At 45.3% G+C, this 17,170-nt stretch overlaps 1 protein-coding gene across 1 annotated transcript in view; it reads left to right on the top strand.

The window, feature by feature from the left end:
• Nucleotides 1-17,170, top strand: part of LOC147457227 (uncharacterized) — a 76,215-nt gene that overhangs the window by 18,456 nt on the left and 40,589 nt on the right. Inside the window, exons 3-4 of the mRNA XM_086512186.1 lie at nucleotides 13,198-13,614; nucleotides 14,232-14,336. Of these exons, the coding sequence (XP_086368312.1) occupies nucleotides 13,198-13,614; nucleotides 14,232-14,336 (522 nt within the window). The remainder of the gene's footprint in view (nucleotides 1-13,197; nucleotides 13,615-14,231; nucleotides 14,337-17,170) is intronic.

Below are 17,170 nucleotides of genomic sequence, written 5' to 3'. Positions count from 1 at the left end.
GAGAGAGAGAGAGAGAGAGAGAGAGAGAGAGAGAGAGAGAGAGAGAGAGAGAGAGAGAGAGAGAGAGAGAGTCTCTTGAACCAATCAACCTTGGCAATGAATAACTGAATGTGTAATACAATGGAGGCAAGGGGTTGCATATATAGCAGCCTCAATAAATTGCCTTACCAAGACTTTGACAAATAAGTAAAATAAATACCTAAAAGCCAAAATAAATAATGGTACCACATTGGGCAGTTCACTTGAGATGCCAAAACTCTTAACACCCTCTCTGCAACTCATAGTGGACATCAATAGGGAGACCAAGTGATGAAGAAGCTACCATTGACACCCTAGTAGAAGGCCTTGGACTACTTGATACACCTCGATTTTGCTACCCTCAACTTTGTATCTTAGAAGAAAAGAATGCCATCTTGAGCATCGGTTGCCTTTTTAGAAAATTAGAACTGTAGACCACACTACGTCCAAAAATCCCCATTCGTGAATTGTGAACAATCCAAAAGCAATACTCCAAGATAAGGAATTGTGGAACACATCCTGATCATGATCCGACCAACAACAATGGATTGGTGCACTCATCCATAGGGTTTTAGATACATCTGATTGGTTCCTTGCTAGATGCATGTGTCTTAAAATCCGACCTACGTGTTCAAACACCGATAACTTGAAGTCTTGAACTCCAACACAAGGGTCCAAATTAATTATATGGAGCATTGTTTGCCCCTCTCTGCCACTCACAAGCCTCTCTCTAGCTGAAGCTGGTGGCGGCACCAATTTCCATGTGATTAGAAGGCGGGAGTCCGTGCCAGTATAGACTCCATTCTCCACTACACCAATAGCCTCTTTGCTGTCCTTCCTTGAGTCACTATCACTGCTTTCCTCTTGATGCTTGCTTTTAATTTTTTCCTTTGTAGAATCTTTGTCTTTGCTTTTGGATATGCAATCCTTGGCCAAATGACCATGCTTTCCACAATTGTAACAATGGTTCTTGGTCCTCTTTCTGGAATCCGAAGCAGCAAATGCTTCCCCACGTGTCTCAGAAATCTGAATTTTGCCTTGAGTTATCAACATGGCTTCCTCTTCAATGAGAAAAGAGTTGAGATCATCAAATTCCAGCTTTTCCTTCGTGACTTGTAGCCGAAATGTTCTAGCCACTGTTCATATGCCTGAGGTAACTTTGTGAGAACCAAAGCAGCTAATTGAGTACTCATCAATGCACTTTTCATAGCCGATAGTTGATCATGAATAACTTTAGATCTCATAAGAAATGATTGCTTGGAACTTCCTTGTGGAAACTGGATGGCAAATAACTGTCCAAGAAAAGTGACTGCTCGCATCGTAGAATCCCGATCAAACATTCCAATGAGCTTGAACCACATATTGTTGGCAGTCTTCAAAGTCTGAATGGCTGGAGAAAGGTCCTTTGTAAGAGATTCAGCAATGGCCGACATAACCCACATCCCAATCGACACACGATTTGAGATATTCGTCATTTTGAATGCGGGTGTACTTGTTGTTGGGATCTCTCGTGGGACGGGGCTCCGAGCTGTCGACAATATCCCATAAGCCTTTCTGTGAGAACCAGAGTCACATGATTAAATTCCAATGAGCTTAGTTATTTTCGTTCAATTTGTCGCCGGCGCTCGAGCAAGGGGACCATATTTAAGTTGCAAGATCTGGTAATCCGAGAAGCCAAGGGTAGCCCCACGAACCAAGCCGAAAAAATAAACCTCCAAGCCGTTCCACTCCTCTGCACAGAGAGCTCCACATGAAGCGGGCTTCACAAACTCTGCTATCCCTCTCTCGGGCTCCAATCTTGTCACAAACTGATGACGTGGCATGATTATCAAGTTGTTCCAACTTATGGACAACTACCGAGGGGCCAAAGGGACACTAGGTTTTAATAAAAAGCGTAAGAACTTGTTGACGTGGCTGTTGTACGTACGATCGCAATTCTGTTGACTACTGTACGGACTGCCGCAAAACGCGTTGGCTGTTGACGTGGCCTGAATGTACGGATTTCCGCAATTAGCGCTAATTTCTTTTGCTGGCAGCTTTTGGATCAAATTGCTTCTGAGTTTACATGCTTTTGGGGCTCTGCTTTTGGCATCCCTTTTATTAATAAATAAATCCCAAGGGTCTCACTTCTCAGAGCATCTGGTCGCAGAGTCTGGGTCTGTGTTGTGTCGCGACAAAATCTTGACTTGGGGTGTCCAAGTTGGTTACAGTGGTATCAAAGCACAGAAAGATTCTTCTATTACGAAGGATACGATCCTTTTTGCAGAGCACACAGACTTTTGTGAAAGAATCATCGTGTCCCGACCCAGGACTTATTAGCCACTCCCATCCTTCATACATCGCGCATCGGACGCGCTCCTGTCTTCAACGCTCTGTCTTACAGGGCATAAAGCCATAAAGAATCCGAGATTACACATGGGTTCTCGTGGAGAATCTGACAAAGATAACACTTCTCAGTGGGAAGGCAAGAAAAGTCGAAAATCCGACGCGGGAATTGAAGAAAAGAATGAAGATTTGGACAGAATCTTGGTGGAAATTTTTGCCAGAACGGAGTACAAACGTCAACTGCAGGTTGACACATCTGTGAAAAGATTGATCAAGTACTCCATAGACATGAGAACTTGCGAAACACCTGAAGAATTACCCGATTGATAAGATTTACTCGAGATGGCGTGTGGCCATTGCTTCTCCTCTCAGGTCGGGAGGAAAGCCGGAAGGACAAACGAGCGTAGAAAAGAGGAACCTGTATTCGCAGAAAGAGATAGACAAGAACTCTTGAAAAGAAGATGAACCAAAGGACCACCAAAAGATAAACTTGAGTATTATAGAGCAGCAGCTGAGTGCGGAAGAAAAGGAAAGATGAAAGTAGAACTGGTACCACATTGCATGGGGCCCGACCCGAATTAGATGAACAAAAGTACATGTGCGGCAAAGTGAAAGATCAAGAAGCCCTCATTTTCTTTGATGGAGGAGCCAAGGCCAACTTCTTTTCTTGCGGCTCGACTTGGAATTACGCCCGACAGGCTGAGGCCACAAGCGGAGGCAGTTCTAGCGGCACCCAGACGGGATGTTGCCATTACACTGATCATTGGCAAACTTCGTTTGCAATGTCAGGGGTGTTTAGGGCACTAGGACTTTTATATCATGCCTTTGGAAGTGTGTGATGTTCTCCAAGGAATCCTTTGGTACCACAAGAATAACGCCGTGGTTGACTATCAGGCTAAGAAAGCGACTTTGATAAATGAAGGGAAAAGAGATTGTACTTAATGAAATTCAGTTTCTTTACTTGATTTTCTTGAGAAAAGTAAATGATAATTGAAGATATGTTTGACCTCGAAAAAGAACGACAAGATTTTTTGCAATAGGGGCTGACTGTTTCTTTGAAGGCGTACAAAGTGAGTTACCTCCTTTACGTCGTGAAGATCACATGATTGATTCCTGGTAGTACACCACCGAACCGGCCACCTTACAGAGTTAGTTGAGGCCAAAATAAAGAAACAATGGACCAGAACATATTTCCACATTACGAATTTGATGATATACTCGACAGACTTCAGAATTCTACTTGCCGAATTGATCTGAAGAGTGATTATCATCAGATCTGTATTGCTCTTGGAGACATCTACAAGACAACTTTCATAACGACTTTTTGGATTTTTAGAGAGTATGGATCATTTGTGGGTTTTCCAGACACTGAGGAAGCATAAATTGCTTATAAATGTGAAAAAGAGCGAGTTTTTCTTGCCTAAGATACATTGCTTGGGACACATCGTCTCAACAGAAAGGGTACAGATGGATTCGGCCAAAAGTGACACTATCCGCGATTGGCCTGACTTGAAGAGTGTTCATGAAGTCAGAAGCTCTTTGGGCTTGTGTTCTTACTACCAGCGGTTCAGTCGGAAATTTGTAGAGGTAGCTGTGCCTTTGCACTTATTGACTCAGAAAGGAGTCCCTTTCTCGTGAGGACCGACAGAGGTGACTGCCTTTTAGGCACTTAAGGGAAAAAACTGACTACTGGACCAGTGTTGGCTTTGCCAGACCTGCAAAAGTCATTCGAAGTAGATTGAGATGCTTATTATGGTCGTAGTTTGGGAGCGGTCTTAATGCAAGAAGGCCATTTTTGAAAGAAAAATGTTTTCAAGGCTAGAACTGGTAGCACAATGGTTTCAGGAATTTTCAGCCATGGAGATTCTTGAAGAAGAAAGAAGCATGACTCTCGACGAAGTTGAAGCATTGAAGGAGCCATAGATGACTTTGTGTCGCTTTCGGCGCGGCCCAAAGAAGCAAGCATTGCAGACCTTTATGAAGTTCAAGTACCGCACGACCCACACATCAGAGTGGGCCGGTGAAGAGTCCCTGCCAGGATTCCGGATGCTATTGGCGATCTCCCTCGACGCCATACAGTTCGGTACTAGTACCTCACTTTGAAAAGGAGGGGATGTCACGTGACACATCCAACCCTATGTGTCCGTGGACAAGCTACAACACGACAAGGGTCCAGTCAGTCTAGATTTAGAAGTGTTCTTTGCGCTTTGCTCAAGATGAGTGTTCCGAACTGTGCTCAAGGTTCCTTTTAGTTCTTATGGAAGGGAGAGCCTTCCGTTCTTAGTGGAAAGTGCTATGATCACGACAAAGTGAATGGACACTGTGCATGCAAGTGTATGAGACTGAGAGATAGAGAGAGAAGAGAGATACGATACCAGAGACGTTGTAAAACCCTCCTCCAAAGGCCCCACTCTCGTCGGCGAGAGTGGTCTACTTATGATTTCACAAAGTGGTACAATGACGATGCAATGGACTAATGCAACCTGGGACTATGCCGATGACGACGACGGCTTTAGGGCTGAAATCTGTGGTCTTCTAATTGCTGAATTTCAGGACTGTTTCGGTAGCTGAAAATGACTGTTTTGGCTGCGTTTTTATAGCTGAAAATGGAGGTTCTTCTGCAACCAACTTGGGCTGATTCTACTGCTGTTCCATAGGGCTGAAAACGCTGTGTTCTGCTGCGGCAATGGCTGAAAACCACTAACGCTGGGCTGCTTGTATCCTTATCCAAAAACGTTGGCTTGATGGACGCTGATGGGCTGAGGTTGGAAAACGCTAGCAAAACTGGGATTGCTGGCGATGAGAGGAATCTGCAAATGCTAGGATGTTGATGATGATGGCGATCAAGGCAATGCTGAAAACGCCAGATCTTGGGGGATACTGTTGAGGTTGTCCAATCCAAAAACTCTAGGCTATGGGGAAAGGTAGCGCCAAGGTTGGGGGTTCTGTGGGTTCTGTTGAGAAGTTGCCTGTTGAGCGGGAAGCTCCTGTTGCCTCTTCTGCCAGAAAGTTCTAACTTGGGTTTGCTTATATATTAACTTAGCAAAATTGCCCTACCTACTTTTGTTGGAAAGTCACTTAAAAATAATAAGTGAAAATACCAAAAATAGGGAAAATAGGCTAAATGCACTGGAAAATTCCCCTGACTGAATCTGATGGATCCTCAAGGGAATACTGATGATCATGCTGTGTGCAACCAGAGGATATGCATCTATGCTAAGTGACTGGGCATGCACGGTCTTCGAATAGACTCATAAAAGTGCCAGATCACTTCTAATTTAGACTAACTGGATTGACGGGAACCCTGCTATGGTGTAGCTTGTCCACGGACACATAGGGTTGGACGTGTCACGTGACAAGAAGCCTTTGGGGTCCTGCTGAGAAGGTGCCTGTTGAGTGGTGCTCCTGCTGCCTCTTCTGCCATTTAGTGCTAACTTGGGATTGCTTATATACAAACTTAGCAAAATTGCCCTACCTACTTTTGTTGGGAAGCCACTTAAAAATAATAAGTGAAAATGTCAAAAATAGGGAAAATAGGCTAAATGCATTGGAAAAATTTCCTAACTGATTCTAATGGATTTGTTGGGAATACTGATGATCATGCTGTGTGCAACCAGAGGATATCCATCTACACTAAGTGACTGGGCATGCACGGTCTACGAATAGACTCACAAAAGTTCCAGATCACTTCTAATCTAGGTTGACTGGACTGACTGAACCCTGATCGTGCTGTAGCTTGTCCACGGACACATAGGGTTGGATGTGTCACGTGACACTTGTGCTCATGGGCCTGTGGGTAGCTTCTTTAGCTTCCCTTGTCCATTGGCATGTCAGATCAACCCTAAGAACCCTAAGACGCCTCTTGCCATGCGTGGTACTAATTAATGGCATCACTAGCAAGGTACATAGCTGCCGTTAGAACCTTGCTATTCCTTGTCTTTTTAGTTGCCGCAAAATAACCATTAAATTGATGCAACCAAGAATGAATAACACAAGCATCCATCTTACCGTCATACTTACTGAAAGTCAACTTCTCGGCGGGGTTGTTGGAGTCCGAATCTCGGCTTGCGCCACTTGATGAACCACCAACATCTTTGGCCGGCTCGGGTTTCGAGGTGAGAAACCTGTCGGACCGACTCTTGTATGCGTAGGGGTCTCTGCGCCTCACGCTCTGACTCCAACACCTCATTTCTTTCTCCGGCCGCCAACCGCGCTTGCTCACGCTCACGCTCAATAGCTGCCTTTCTTTTTGCTTTTCTTTCTTTTCGTTCCTCGGCCGCCAAGCGCGCTTCGAGATCCAAGGTAACGCGTTGCGCTTCTTGGTGTAACATCATGTCCATCATCGACTTGAGCCAAGCCTCCATAGGGTTTGGTGCAATCCTTGGCGTAGATGGGGAAGGGGGAGGGTCATAAAAACCTCCGGTGGGGAAAATTCTTCTTCACCACTGCCATGCTCATCACCTCCATGCGAAGTATCCATTCCGCTTCGGGTAATGACCATACACTGAAGTCTTAGGTTCTTAAGTTCACGAGGAACTTGGGTTCTTGTGGGTCTTGGGTTCTTGGGTTTCTGAGTCTTGAGGTTTTGGAGTCTTGAGGTTCTTCTTTCGCTTGCAATCTGTGCTAGAGAAGGATCTTCTCTTACTCGAGCTCTTCTCTTTCCCGATGGCGCACCCCTTAGCGGCCTTGCGCTCACACCAAGGTTGCTTTTTCTCACCTCACGTCGATTGGCCGGTCGCTAAGTGCACGGTCCGCTCTCAATGAGTGAAAAGAGAAACAAGGGGAGGCTGGACAAGCCCTTCTTTCTTGGGTTTCTTGTCACTCTTCAAAAACACGATTAGGAATCGACAGACCCAAGTGGACTTGGGTTACGTGCGACCTCAACAAGCAAAAAGAAAATAAAATTTTGTGGTTCTTTCCGTGAGTGATACAGAACACTGCCAAAGCTTTGATACCAATGTAAGGTGCAGCGGAAGTGAATGTTGAACTTTGCTCAAGATGAGTGCTCTGAACTATGCTCAAGGATTCCTTTTACTTACGGAAGGGAGAGCCTTCCGTTCCTTTAGTGTGAGAGTGCAAATGATCACAAACACAGTGGATAAACACTGTGAATGAAGGTACTGAGACTGACAGATAGAGAAAGAAGAATACGACAGTAGAATGTTGTCAAACCCTCCTCCGAAGGCCCCACTCTCTATGGCGAGAGCCGTCTACTATTGATTGCACAAATCTCTACAATGCAATGGACTTGCCGACGATGAGGACGACGACGAGACGGGCTGAAATTTGAAAACGCTAAGGGCTGAAATCTGCAAATCTTTATCTGCTGAATTCTGACTTTATGTCGGTGACGACGGCGATGATGATGATGTGACGACGACGCGCTGAGAACGCAGATGCTGAAATCTGCGTTTTCCTGGCTGAATCTGCAAACGGTGGCTGATCTGACCGTCCGGCGAGGATCTGTTGCGGGAAGGTGAGATCTGCAAGGTTCGGGGGTTCTATTGCGGAGTTTAAATGCTGAAAACTGAAAACGCTGATGCTTCTAGTTGTTCTGTTGCGGCGAATCTGCAAAACGCTAGGCTGTCCTGCTGATCAAAAACGCTAGGGCTGATCTGGGGTCTACAACAGAAAACGCTAGGTAAACTGCTAGTGATTGATGATCTTGCTTGTCCAAAAACGCTGAGGCTTGAAGATGGTCTGCAAGCTGAAAAGCGCTGGACTTCTTATTGGCTGAAAACGTTGGGTTGACTGTCGGGGGGGTCTTGCTGAGAAGGTGCACTGTTGGATGTCTGGTCCCTGCTACCTCTTCTGCTAGAAAGTGCTAGCGCTAGGGTTTTTTATATACATGCTTGTCAAAATTGCCCTACCCAGTTTCCCAACAAAAGTCACTTATTAATAATAAGTAAAAAATGGCTAAAAGAGGGAAAATAGGTCTGTGCACGGTAAAAATGCTCCTGATGGGTTTTGATTGAAATCTGATGGTCATGCTGTGTGCAACCAGAGGATATGCATCTACTCTAAGTGCCTGGACATGCACGGTCTACGAACAGACTCACAAAAGTACCAGAACACTTCCTAAGCTAGGCTAATTGAACCCGTGTCATGAAGTAGCTTGTCCATGTACACATAGGGTTAGATGTGCTGTGACATCCAAAACCATTGAATTGGCTATCTCAAATTGCCCATCTGTCTGCGGGTGGAACGAGGGCGAGAACTGCAACCGTGTGCCAATGTTCTCCTAGATTGCCTGCTAAAACAAACTAGTAAACTGGGGGTCTGTGTACTCAGGCATGCCATGTAATCGGAAAATCTGTGAGAGAAACAGCTTCGCCAAATGATCGGCTTAACTGTCTTCGGCATGAAGTGGGCCTGTTTATTGAATCTGTCGATGAGAGTCCAAATGCCATCTTGCCCACTTAGTCTTGGGAAGTAAAATCCATGGCAATGGTTTTCCGGGGATGGGAGGGTATGGGTAAAGGCTATAGAAATCCTGGTGCCTTATGCCTGTCAAACTTGACCTTTTGGCATACTAAGCAACTGCCAACAAACGTGTTCACATTCTTTTTAGAGCCTTGGCCAATAAAAAGTAATGGTTAACACCTTCAAGGTGGTATATGTACTGCGGTGGCCGGGAAAAAATGGACAAAGGCACTCTATCAAAACCTTGTCCATCAAAGGTTGTGTAACACACATCGTTTTCCGCATCAAATAGCCGTCTCGTAAGGAATAGCTTGCAACTAGCTCCCCATTATGTATCCGGTGAAAGATGTCTGCAAAGTTAGGATCGGTGGTGTACTGATCTGCCACATCAGCATTACTTGTGCAAGTTAATTTTCCTTTGTCCCTTTGGTCCCTTCGGACAGGGTACCATAAGTTGGTTATGCCATAAGTTGTAACCAACTTATAACTTATAGTGTGTCATTTTTACTGTAATTTGTCCAGGTTGTCATGCCACATCATCACTTTGTGACAAACACTACTACTTTTATAGTGGATTTTGAGCCTAATGCAAAAATGCAAACTTGTAGTAGTCTCCTGGATAGAAGGTAGCCACAAGTCGCTCTCTAGCTGGCTGAAAATCTGCAGCCCAATCAGCGCTTTTCGCGCTCCTGATTGCAAGGATGACGGTGCCAAGCCGTGGTTTTAATAACATATCAAAGTGTAGTGGAAGGCGTGGTATGGCACAAAGTGACAACGTGGAATGATTGACTGGGCCACTACAGAGGAGCAAGAGTTGAGATAAAGAGACTTTAAATATGTAGCCTTGGAAGAGCTTTGTAGATTATTTCGAGTTTGCAGATTGCAAGACACTCTTCCCATTAGTTGCATCGGTGAAGATCAATGATAAAGAAATATTGCAAGGGATGCCTACTATAGTGGCAAGCGGATCTGAGTGGGGAACTCTGCCCGACTGCCTCTTTCAGTTTTTAGTTTTCTTTCAAGTTCAAGTTTTTGTTGTTTCAATTAAGTTCGTGGTGGTGGTGGGGTCTGCTCACTCCCTTGTTAGTGACTTGCTTGTTACAGTGGAATGAGAGAACCAATCGACACGTCTTTGATGGAGAGTCCAATCCTATCGTTACAGCAACCGGCCATGCAACAACAACTCACGACTTTGAGGAAGAGCTCAAGTATGTGGAAGAGGAAGTTGAAGTGGAAAGAGAAGAGGAAGTCGAGGATGAGGAGTTGAGTTTTATGCAAATAGCTCTATGTGCCACGTGGACAAGCTACTACCACGTCTCTGGAGCCAAGGTTTGTCTATAGAGTCCAAGGGATTTAGTTTTGGCAATATTGTGAGCTTGTTCGGAGGGCCTACATGTTCAGACAAGCCCAGATCCTCTTGCATAACTGGTTTGTACACATGTTTTGACGGTTGTTGTTACACTTCGATGGGCATCCGACGAGCATGTAGTTTGGTGCGAGGGGAACTTGTTGGTTCACGTCCTAGGTCAAGTGCATCATTGGTTAGTGAGTATGGCTGAAAGTGCCAGAAAGTTACTTATGTACACGTGTGCACTCACAGGGCAACAACCTAGCTTGCGGTCTCCTAGGCCACTAGATCCCCAGAAAGTCACTTATGTACACGTGTGCACTCACAAGGCAGCAACCTAGCTTGCGGTCTTCTAGGCCATTAGATCCCTATAGAAGCAACCCCTCCCTCTGCTCGCCTCTCTTGCTGCAGCGTTTTCATCAGCCCTCTCCATTTTGCCCATCCTCTGGCATCCTTTGAGGCGCCCCATCTGCTGCCATCATCCATAGTTCTCAGTGTGCAAACATCACTGCATTTTTGCGTCTCAGACTGCTCTTCGCAGCCATCATTCGGCCCTTCATTCCTTTCACACGGGGTGCACATATCAGCCCCAGATCTACCTCGTGGTGGCCATCCACAACCCGCATCGAGTAGAAGCTAGTTGGCACATCAAATTAGCCTTGGAGGTGCTTCATTTCAAAGAGTTACCGCAGCTACATCATCCATACATGCAATTTACTTGCCCAGGGGAGGATGGGCTCATTAGAAGCTTCTTCTTGACATACTGGGAGGATCGCATTGACAGTTGTTGAGAGGTTGTCAGAATATCTTCGCATTTGGACATACGCCCAAGTATATGTGTTATGGTCTCATATCTCTTATTTCAAAGGAGGGGACACCACTTATCTTTGGCAATCTAGTCGATTACTGTTCTCCCTTTAGTTTATAAGATTGTGGCTACGATGATCAATGCTAGATTGGGACCCTTCATACAAGATCTTATTCGTGGCTTGCAGATAGGTTTTGTTTATAACATATGTATATTGGACAATATCTTCTGTTTTCATCAAGGAGTAGAGTGGGCCGGGTTCATCCAGAGTCCTAGACCCCTCTTGCGGTACTCCTTATTGATGTCGAGAAGGCATATTATAGAGTTGATTGGGAATTCTTGGAGGTACATTACTCTGGACGAGATTTTTACAGTCTTGGATCAGAGGTGTTTCTGCCTCATACCACTCAATGACGGTGCAATGACTAATGGAGGGCGTCATTGGATAGAGTTGTGCTTTCTAGATCCGTGAGAGAGGGCTGCCCGCTAGCAGCATACTTGTTCTTATTTGTGGTAGAGGCTATGTGAGGTTTTCTCGGAGCTCAGCAGCCTCCTCTTAGAGGTTTGGTTATTCGGTTAGTACAGGAGCCATCTATGATGGATGAGGATCATGCCGATGATACCTAGTTGTTCTTCCAATATATGCTTGGCAAACCCCCCCCCCCCCCCCCCCCCCCCCCACCCCACCCACCCACCCCACTCCCCCAACCCACCTTCTCTCTCTTCCCACCTGACTTGTGGAGCTCTTCATGTTTATTGCTTGGCTAATGGTGCCCGCATGAACTGGCACAACTTGTCTGGCTTTCAGTTGGTAATGCAATGGGCAAACATATAGATATTTGAGCTTGCAGGTTGGAGTAGATGTCTTCCCTGAGCAGCAGTTTGCCCCTTATTGCTGTCTATGAGGAGGAAGCTATGTCACTGGTCCTCTCTGCATTTGTCCATGTGGTAGGGCCCTGGTGAACCAGGTCCTCCTCGCTTTGGTGCTTCGTGTTGGACGCTCCATGCAGGAGTCATGTCTTAGCTTAGACGCTTGGTTAGGAACTTCATTTGGGGTGGTTCAAAGCCCCCCGCCCCCTCATATGTCATTTGGAAAGCGTTTGCTTTTCTTTTGAGAAGAGTTGGTGTGTGTAAAATTGAGCCAAGTGGATTGTCCCAAATCTTATGAGCAATGTGTTGAGATGGCCAAGATTCCTCATGCATTTGCGGGTGGTTCTATGATCTATGCCATGATTGGGACGTGTCTAGACATCGATTTTGCAGTGGGAGTTGTGGATGAAAGATTTCGTCTCTGAGACCTGAGTATGTTAGGAGCTTTCTTTCTAGAGATCCTTTTTTACTTTAATTTTCGTATTTTTGTACCTAGCAACCTTGTTCTAGTGACTATATTTACACATGGGGTGGGATTGTTCAGTTGAGTATGAGAGCAGATAGTACCTTTGTAGTACAGGCTTCTTGGAGAGAGCAGATACTTTTGTGCTCTTGCCATAGACTGGATACGCTCTCACCAAGTTGAGATAGGTAGAGCCGCCTGGTATGAGCTGATCCACGTCCTCTGGGAACAGGCTCGCTGTAGAGGAAGGGCACACTGGATGCAGCAGAAATGATAATGCCTGTCTACAGCACTTGGCCCTGTTTGTTCTTTTCCTCCTGCACCTGCAGCAGAGGTATATCGGAGTCTTGAGTGTGTAGAGTGTGTGGGATGTCTGTGAAGATGTCTTTCTCTGCATCTCATGTTTCTCAATATTTTGAGAGAGCTTGTGGCAATTTATTTTCTGCACTAATGAAAGGGTCTAGAAAAAAAACTTAACCTATACCTTACAAAGTAAGATCAATTTTAAAGCATGGACTCACTGTGGTCTGCACAAGGGCAACGAATGAGAATGTAGTGAACTTAATAGTTTGAACTTTGCTACCAGAGCTCATGTTTTATGGACATTGACTTTTTCTTGGCTTCTTTTTTTGAGGGAGCTTCATGCTATATGTGAAAGTTTGGTTGTGCTTATATGGTTGCCTTAATTGCACCTTAATTTGTACAGCACTTCTAGATGTCGCTTACGGTTTTCAGTAGTGACAGAGAATTGTGTAAATGAGTTTTAATGTTACAACTTTGCTCCTGGCCCTGAGCTGGCTTCTTTTGCTCCAAGATTGTGCTTTTTTATGTGGTAAGTTGTACGCTGTTGTTCACCCCTGTTGAAGCTTTTAGGTCTGCAGGAGGCATTTTACTGGAAAACAAACTGTCCTGATTTTACTCATTGGTTGATAAAAATGTCAGGTGTTGACTCTTGAGCAGTTAAATCATCTTGGGTTTCTCCTTCAAGTTGGAGAAAGAGGCTCTGAAATGGTTCCTCTCAGTCAATTAGCTCCATTTTTTGCAAACTCTGATCCTGATATGCCAGCTGCGCCTGTCCCTCTGCCCCAAGTTCTTGAATGGGTACTGGAGCACCTGTCAATGGCGTCAGATCATTGTCAAGAAAGGTGGAAGGAGAATGGACCAGAAGGGGAGGCAGATGTTACCATGCTTGATGCTTGTGCGAACACTGCAGTTTCACCAGTCAGTCCACGTGGCACCCCCGCAAGTGGCTCTAGTCGGACAAGAAACCGGTGTCAAGAAGGCTTGACATTTATTGACGGAATTACAAAGGTTTCGGTTTTGAAGATTGATAGTGAGATCCATGGAGAATCTGTTAAGGCGAGTGTTTGCTTTGAGGCTTTTATTTTACTGGGCCAGATGATTTTATGCCTTCTTTGGAGGTGTGAGTTGTTGTATGCTTGCGCTTTTTGTTCTAAGCTCCAGTCATTTAACCTGCCAAAGATTGTTACTGGAACAATTTGTAATTTAGTAATCTTTTGGCTGCTCTTAGCTGGTAAACTATGCCATCAGCATCATATTTCCTAGTTAATATTTCAGAGTGTTTAGATTGCTTCTCTGCTTTTTGTAAAGCTAATCATTTTTGTGTGGGGGGAGTTTGGATCATGCACTTTTTGCACGTAACCTTGCTTGAATTTGTGTATGGTCCACCTTATAGATTGTGAGAAGGATGGTAATTTGTTGTTCATGTACATGGGGAGTGTGAACGTAGCAAAAATGAAAGGTCTGAAAAGACACCGGGTGCTGTGTTCTTGTGACCGCTATTGTCCATAGGAGTCTGCATTGGTATGAACACTCCTGCTAGGTTTTTTTTTCAAGACAAAAAGGTCATTAGTCTAGAGTTTGAGTGTCCCAGTATGCACATAGACTGGTTATTTTATGCTTTCCTTTTAACTTTTTTATTCAGGCCCCAATATGTGATTGCTTTAATGATGCAGGTCTCCAATTGCCATGACTCCGTTGTGTACATCCTAGCCCCCATGAAGTATGCATCTGTTTATGGATGCTCCGACTCTATCATAGTTCTGGGAGCCGTGGAAAAGGTGTGTTGGTGTGATCATGTGATGTCTTTTCTGGTTCAATTGTGGTATCAATATTAATATTAAATGCCAAGTGGATAAGCTGTTAGTCAGGAAGCGGATGTTGTTGTGTCTGGGAACTTTATAAAAAAATAATAAGAGGTGCTCGCCATTTGCAAATGTCTTCTACATAACTCTTATCGAGTATAAGCTGGGGGGTGAAGTATATTTATTTGGGTTTTGTTACAATAGAAATGTGAACTGATGACTACTGCTTGGGGCAGAGTCTGATGTAAAAGCTGAGGGACCTCTTTTTGGGCTCTCGGGGACTATGTTTTAATAATTTTTGGAAAACAATGAAGGGGCTGCCTTGTATGTGGACCCCTCATTTTCCACTCGATGTCAAAAGACACCAAACCTGCCGTGGGCTTAGGCTTCTTTCCTTTCTTATCTTCTTCATCATCCGAATCAGGTGGCCTTTTCCTTTGCGAACAATCTGCAGCAAAGTGATCAGGCTGCTCACATATAAAGCATTTATTTTCAGTCATCAAGACCTTCTTTTCCTCGAGCAACTTGCACACAAAAGGCTTCCTTTTTGGCTTATTTGCCAGCACTCCAGAAGTCCCGGCTAAGTCCTTATCCTTGTTGTCCTTTTCTGACCCCTGTGATACTTCAGGAGCCGCTTTTACTGAATTTTTCTTTTGTTGCCCCCCTTTTACGTTGCCCGGAAATCAACTGTCCTCTCCCTTCAACAAGGCAAGACCAATGTGGCAACTTCCATATGGAATAAACTGAGTGAGAGTAGCCACTATGTTCTTTGTACAGTAATCTTGAAGCCCTTTAGGCAACCCACAACGATACTTCTCTATCTGCTCTGTCAATGGCACAAATCTGTAGGAGGTTATTGAGAGCAATGATTTACAAAACCTCCGATTGTACTCCTGTAGGCTCTTGCAAGTAGCCACAATGAGTTGGTGCCAATCCGTCATGACGTCGGCTTCAAATTCATTTGACAGCCACGCAGATGCAAACATTAGCTTAAAGTATACCCATGTGGCGGGTGCCTGTCCTTGCATCAAGAGGGTCGTCCACCATGTAAGCGCATGGTCTTTCAAGAAAGTGGCAGCTTTCCTGACCTTAGAGGCTTCTGTAAAATTCCCTCTTGCGTAAGCTGTATCAAACTGCTGGAGGAAAGTAAGAGCCTTTGCCTTATCCTCAAAGTCGCTGAAAGTGCTAAACTTTATAACTGCACCACCTTCTTTGTAAGCTTTCGGCTTTTCCAATGCCCCCAAATTGTCATAAGGAATTGATGGGCACTGTAGTAGGGATCATCGACGCATCTTGGCCATTGGCATTTTGCGTCATAGGTGCCATATCTGGCTGCTGTCTAGAAAAACCAAAATTACCCTGTGGCACCCCAAACTAGCCTTAGTTGCTTTGAAAGCCTTGCTGCATGCCGATGCTACCATACATGGGGATTGGCATCATGCCTTGCATACCCCCAAACACTGTTCATGGCATATATTGCTGGTTTCCAGGCGCATAACCAGCCATACTTTGGAACACAGATCCATCCCCGAAATACCCAGGATGTACCGTGGGTGGTGAAAAAACCTAATGCATTTCATGGAAACTAGTTCCTTGTCCCTGACACCCTGTAACGCAACATGCAGGCTGGCAAAGCCTGTAGAATAGACGTCCTAACCACCTGTTCATGGACGGAAGGAACCTGTTTTGGAGCCCTTTCCGCAACATATGAGTGCTCCCTATCCTGCTGGGACGCATGAAGTACCTGGGCTTGAGCCTCAACAGGCTCCACGGGCTGTGTGAGTTGCCTTGACTGTAGTGACACTGATGGCGCTTGCAAAAACTCCATAAACCTTGGGTTTTGCACTAGTCGAGAAAACACGTTCACAGCGGCAACTAACTGAGTCTTGAACGCATCATCTTCAAGTTGCACAGTCGTAAAGCCCTGCTCTGGTGGAGCATTCACATCAACAAGAGGTACAGACAGACGTGGCCGTGAACTCTCGCGAACCTCAAATACTGTAGGAATTTCTTGCTTGTCCTTTGAAGAGGAACCCTCTTCCATAATGCCCTTCCCTTTGTCAGCCATAGTGTAATCCCGCGTTCCTGTACTCTGTGTCTTCACCAAACCAACCGAGGCTCACTTCTTGAGGTAAGAGTGATTCGTGTCCCGGCAATGGAACCATGAAACCGGCCCGTAGGGCGGTAGACTTTAACTTTCACCCGAAACTTTACTTTAGACTTTAGGACATAGAGAAACTTGCAAATAAAACCTCTGACGGGAATTAACACTCCAACATACACGGCTTGGAAGCTAGAGTGCTACCAAGCAAACGCCGACACCTGTTGGCCCCAAAGACTGGTGCCCCTCTCGGTATTTCTTTATTATATTTCAAGTGGGAATAAAACCTGTGATCTCCTACAAGCTGCCCCGCATAATCTGGGCTGAAAATGACCTGATCTGGCCCGATTTCAGCAGCAGAACTGTACTAGGACGCTTCACAGACAGTACCCCCACACTATAGGTGGCTTTCCCGACGCATACAGACACTTTGCAAAACCTGGCGAGAATCTGCAGCACGCTGAATTCTCTGTTTTCTGCCCTGAAAATGCGCCAAAACACCTGGACAGTGGTCTACTCGCGTCCCCGGACTTCCTGGGAGTATTAGGGACCGTTTAGGGCCGAAACCCTAAACTTGCAAAAATACACAGCACGCTGTATTTGTGCCGGTCGCACCCGTAGCAAGTCCTCGAGCTCCTGCACCTGTGGGCTACTTGCCCTCGGAATCGGACGAGATTTCTCGTGTGAAATCTCTCCGAATTCACATGTA

The sequence above is a fragment of the Adiantum capillus-veneris genome, chromosome 5, assembly GCF_014529385.1.
Source record: "Adiantum capillus-veneris isolate H3 chromosome 5, ASM1452938v2, whole genome shotgun sequence".
In the NCBI taxonomy this organism is placed as follows: Eukaryota; Viridiplantae; Streptophyta; class Polypodiopsida; order Polypodiales; family Pteridaceae; genus Adiantum; species Adiantum capillus-veneris.
This window is presented reverse-complemented; position numbering and strand designations above follow the sequence as displayed.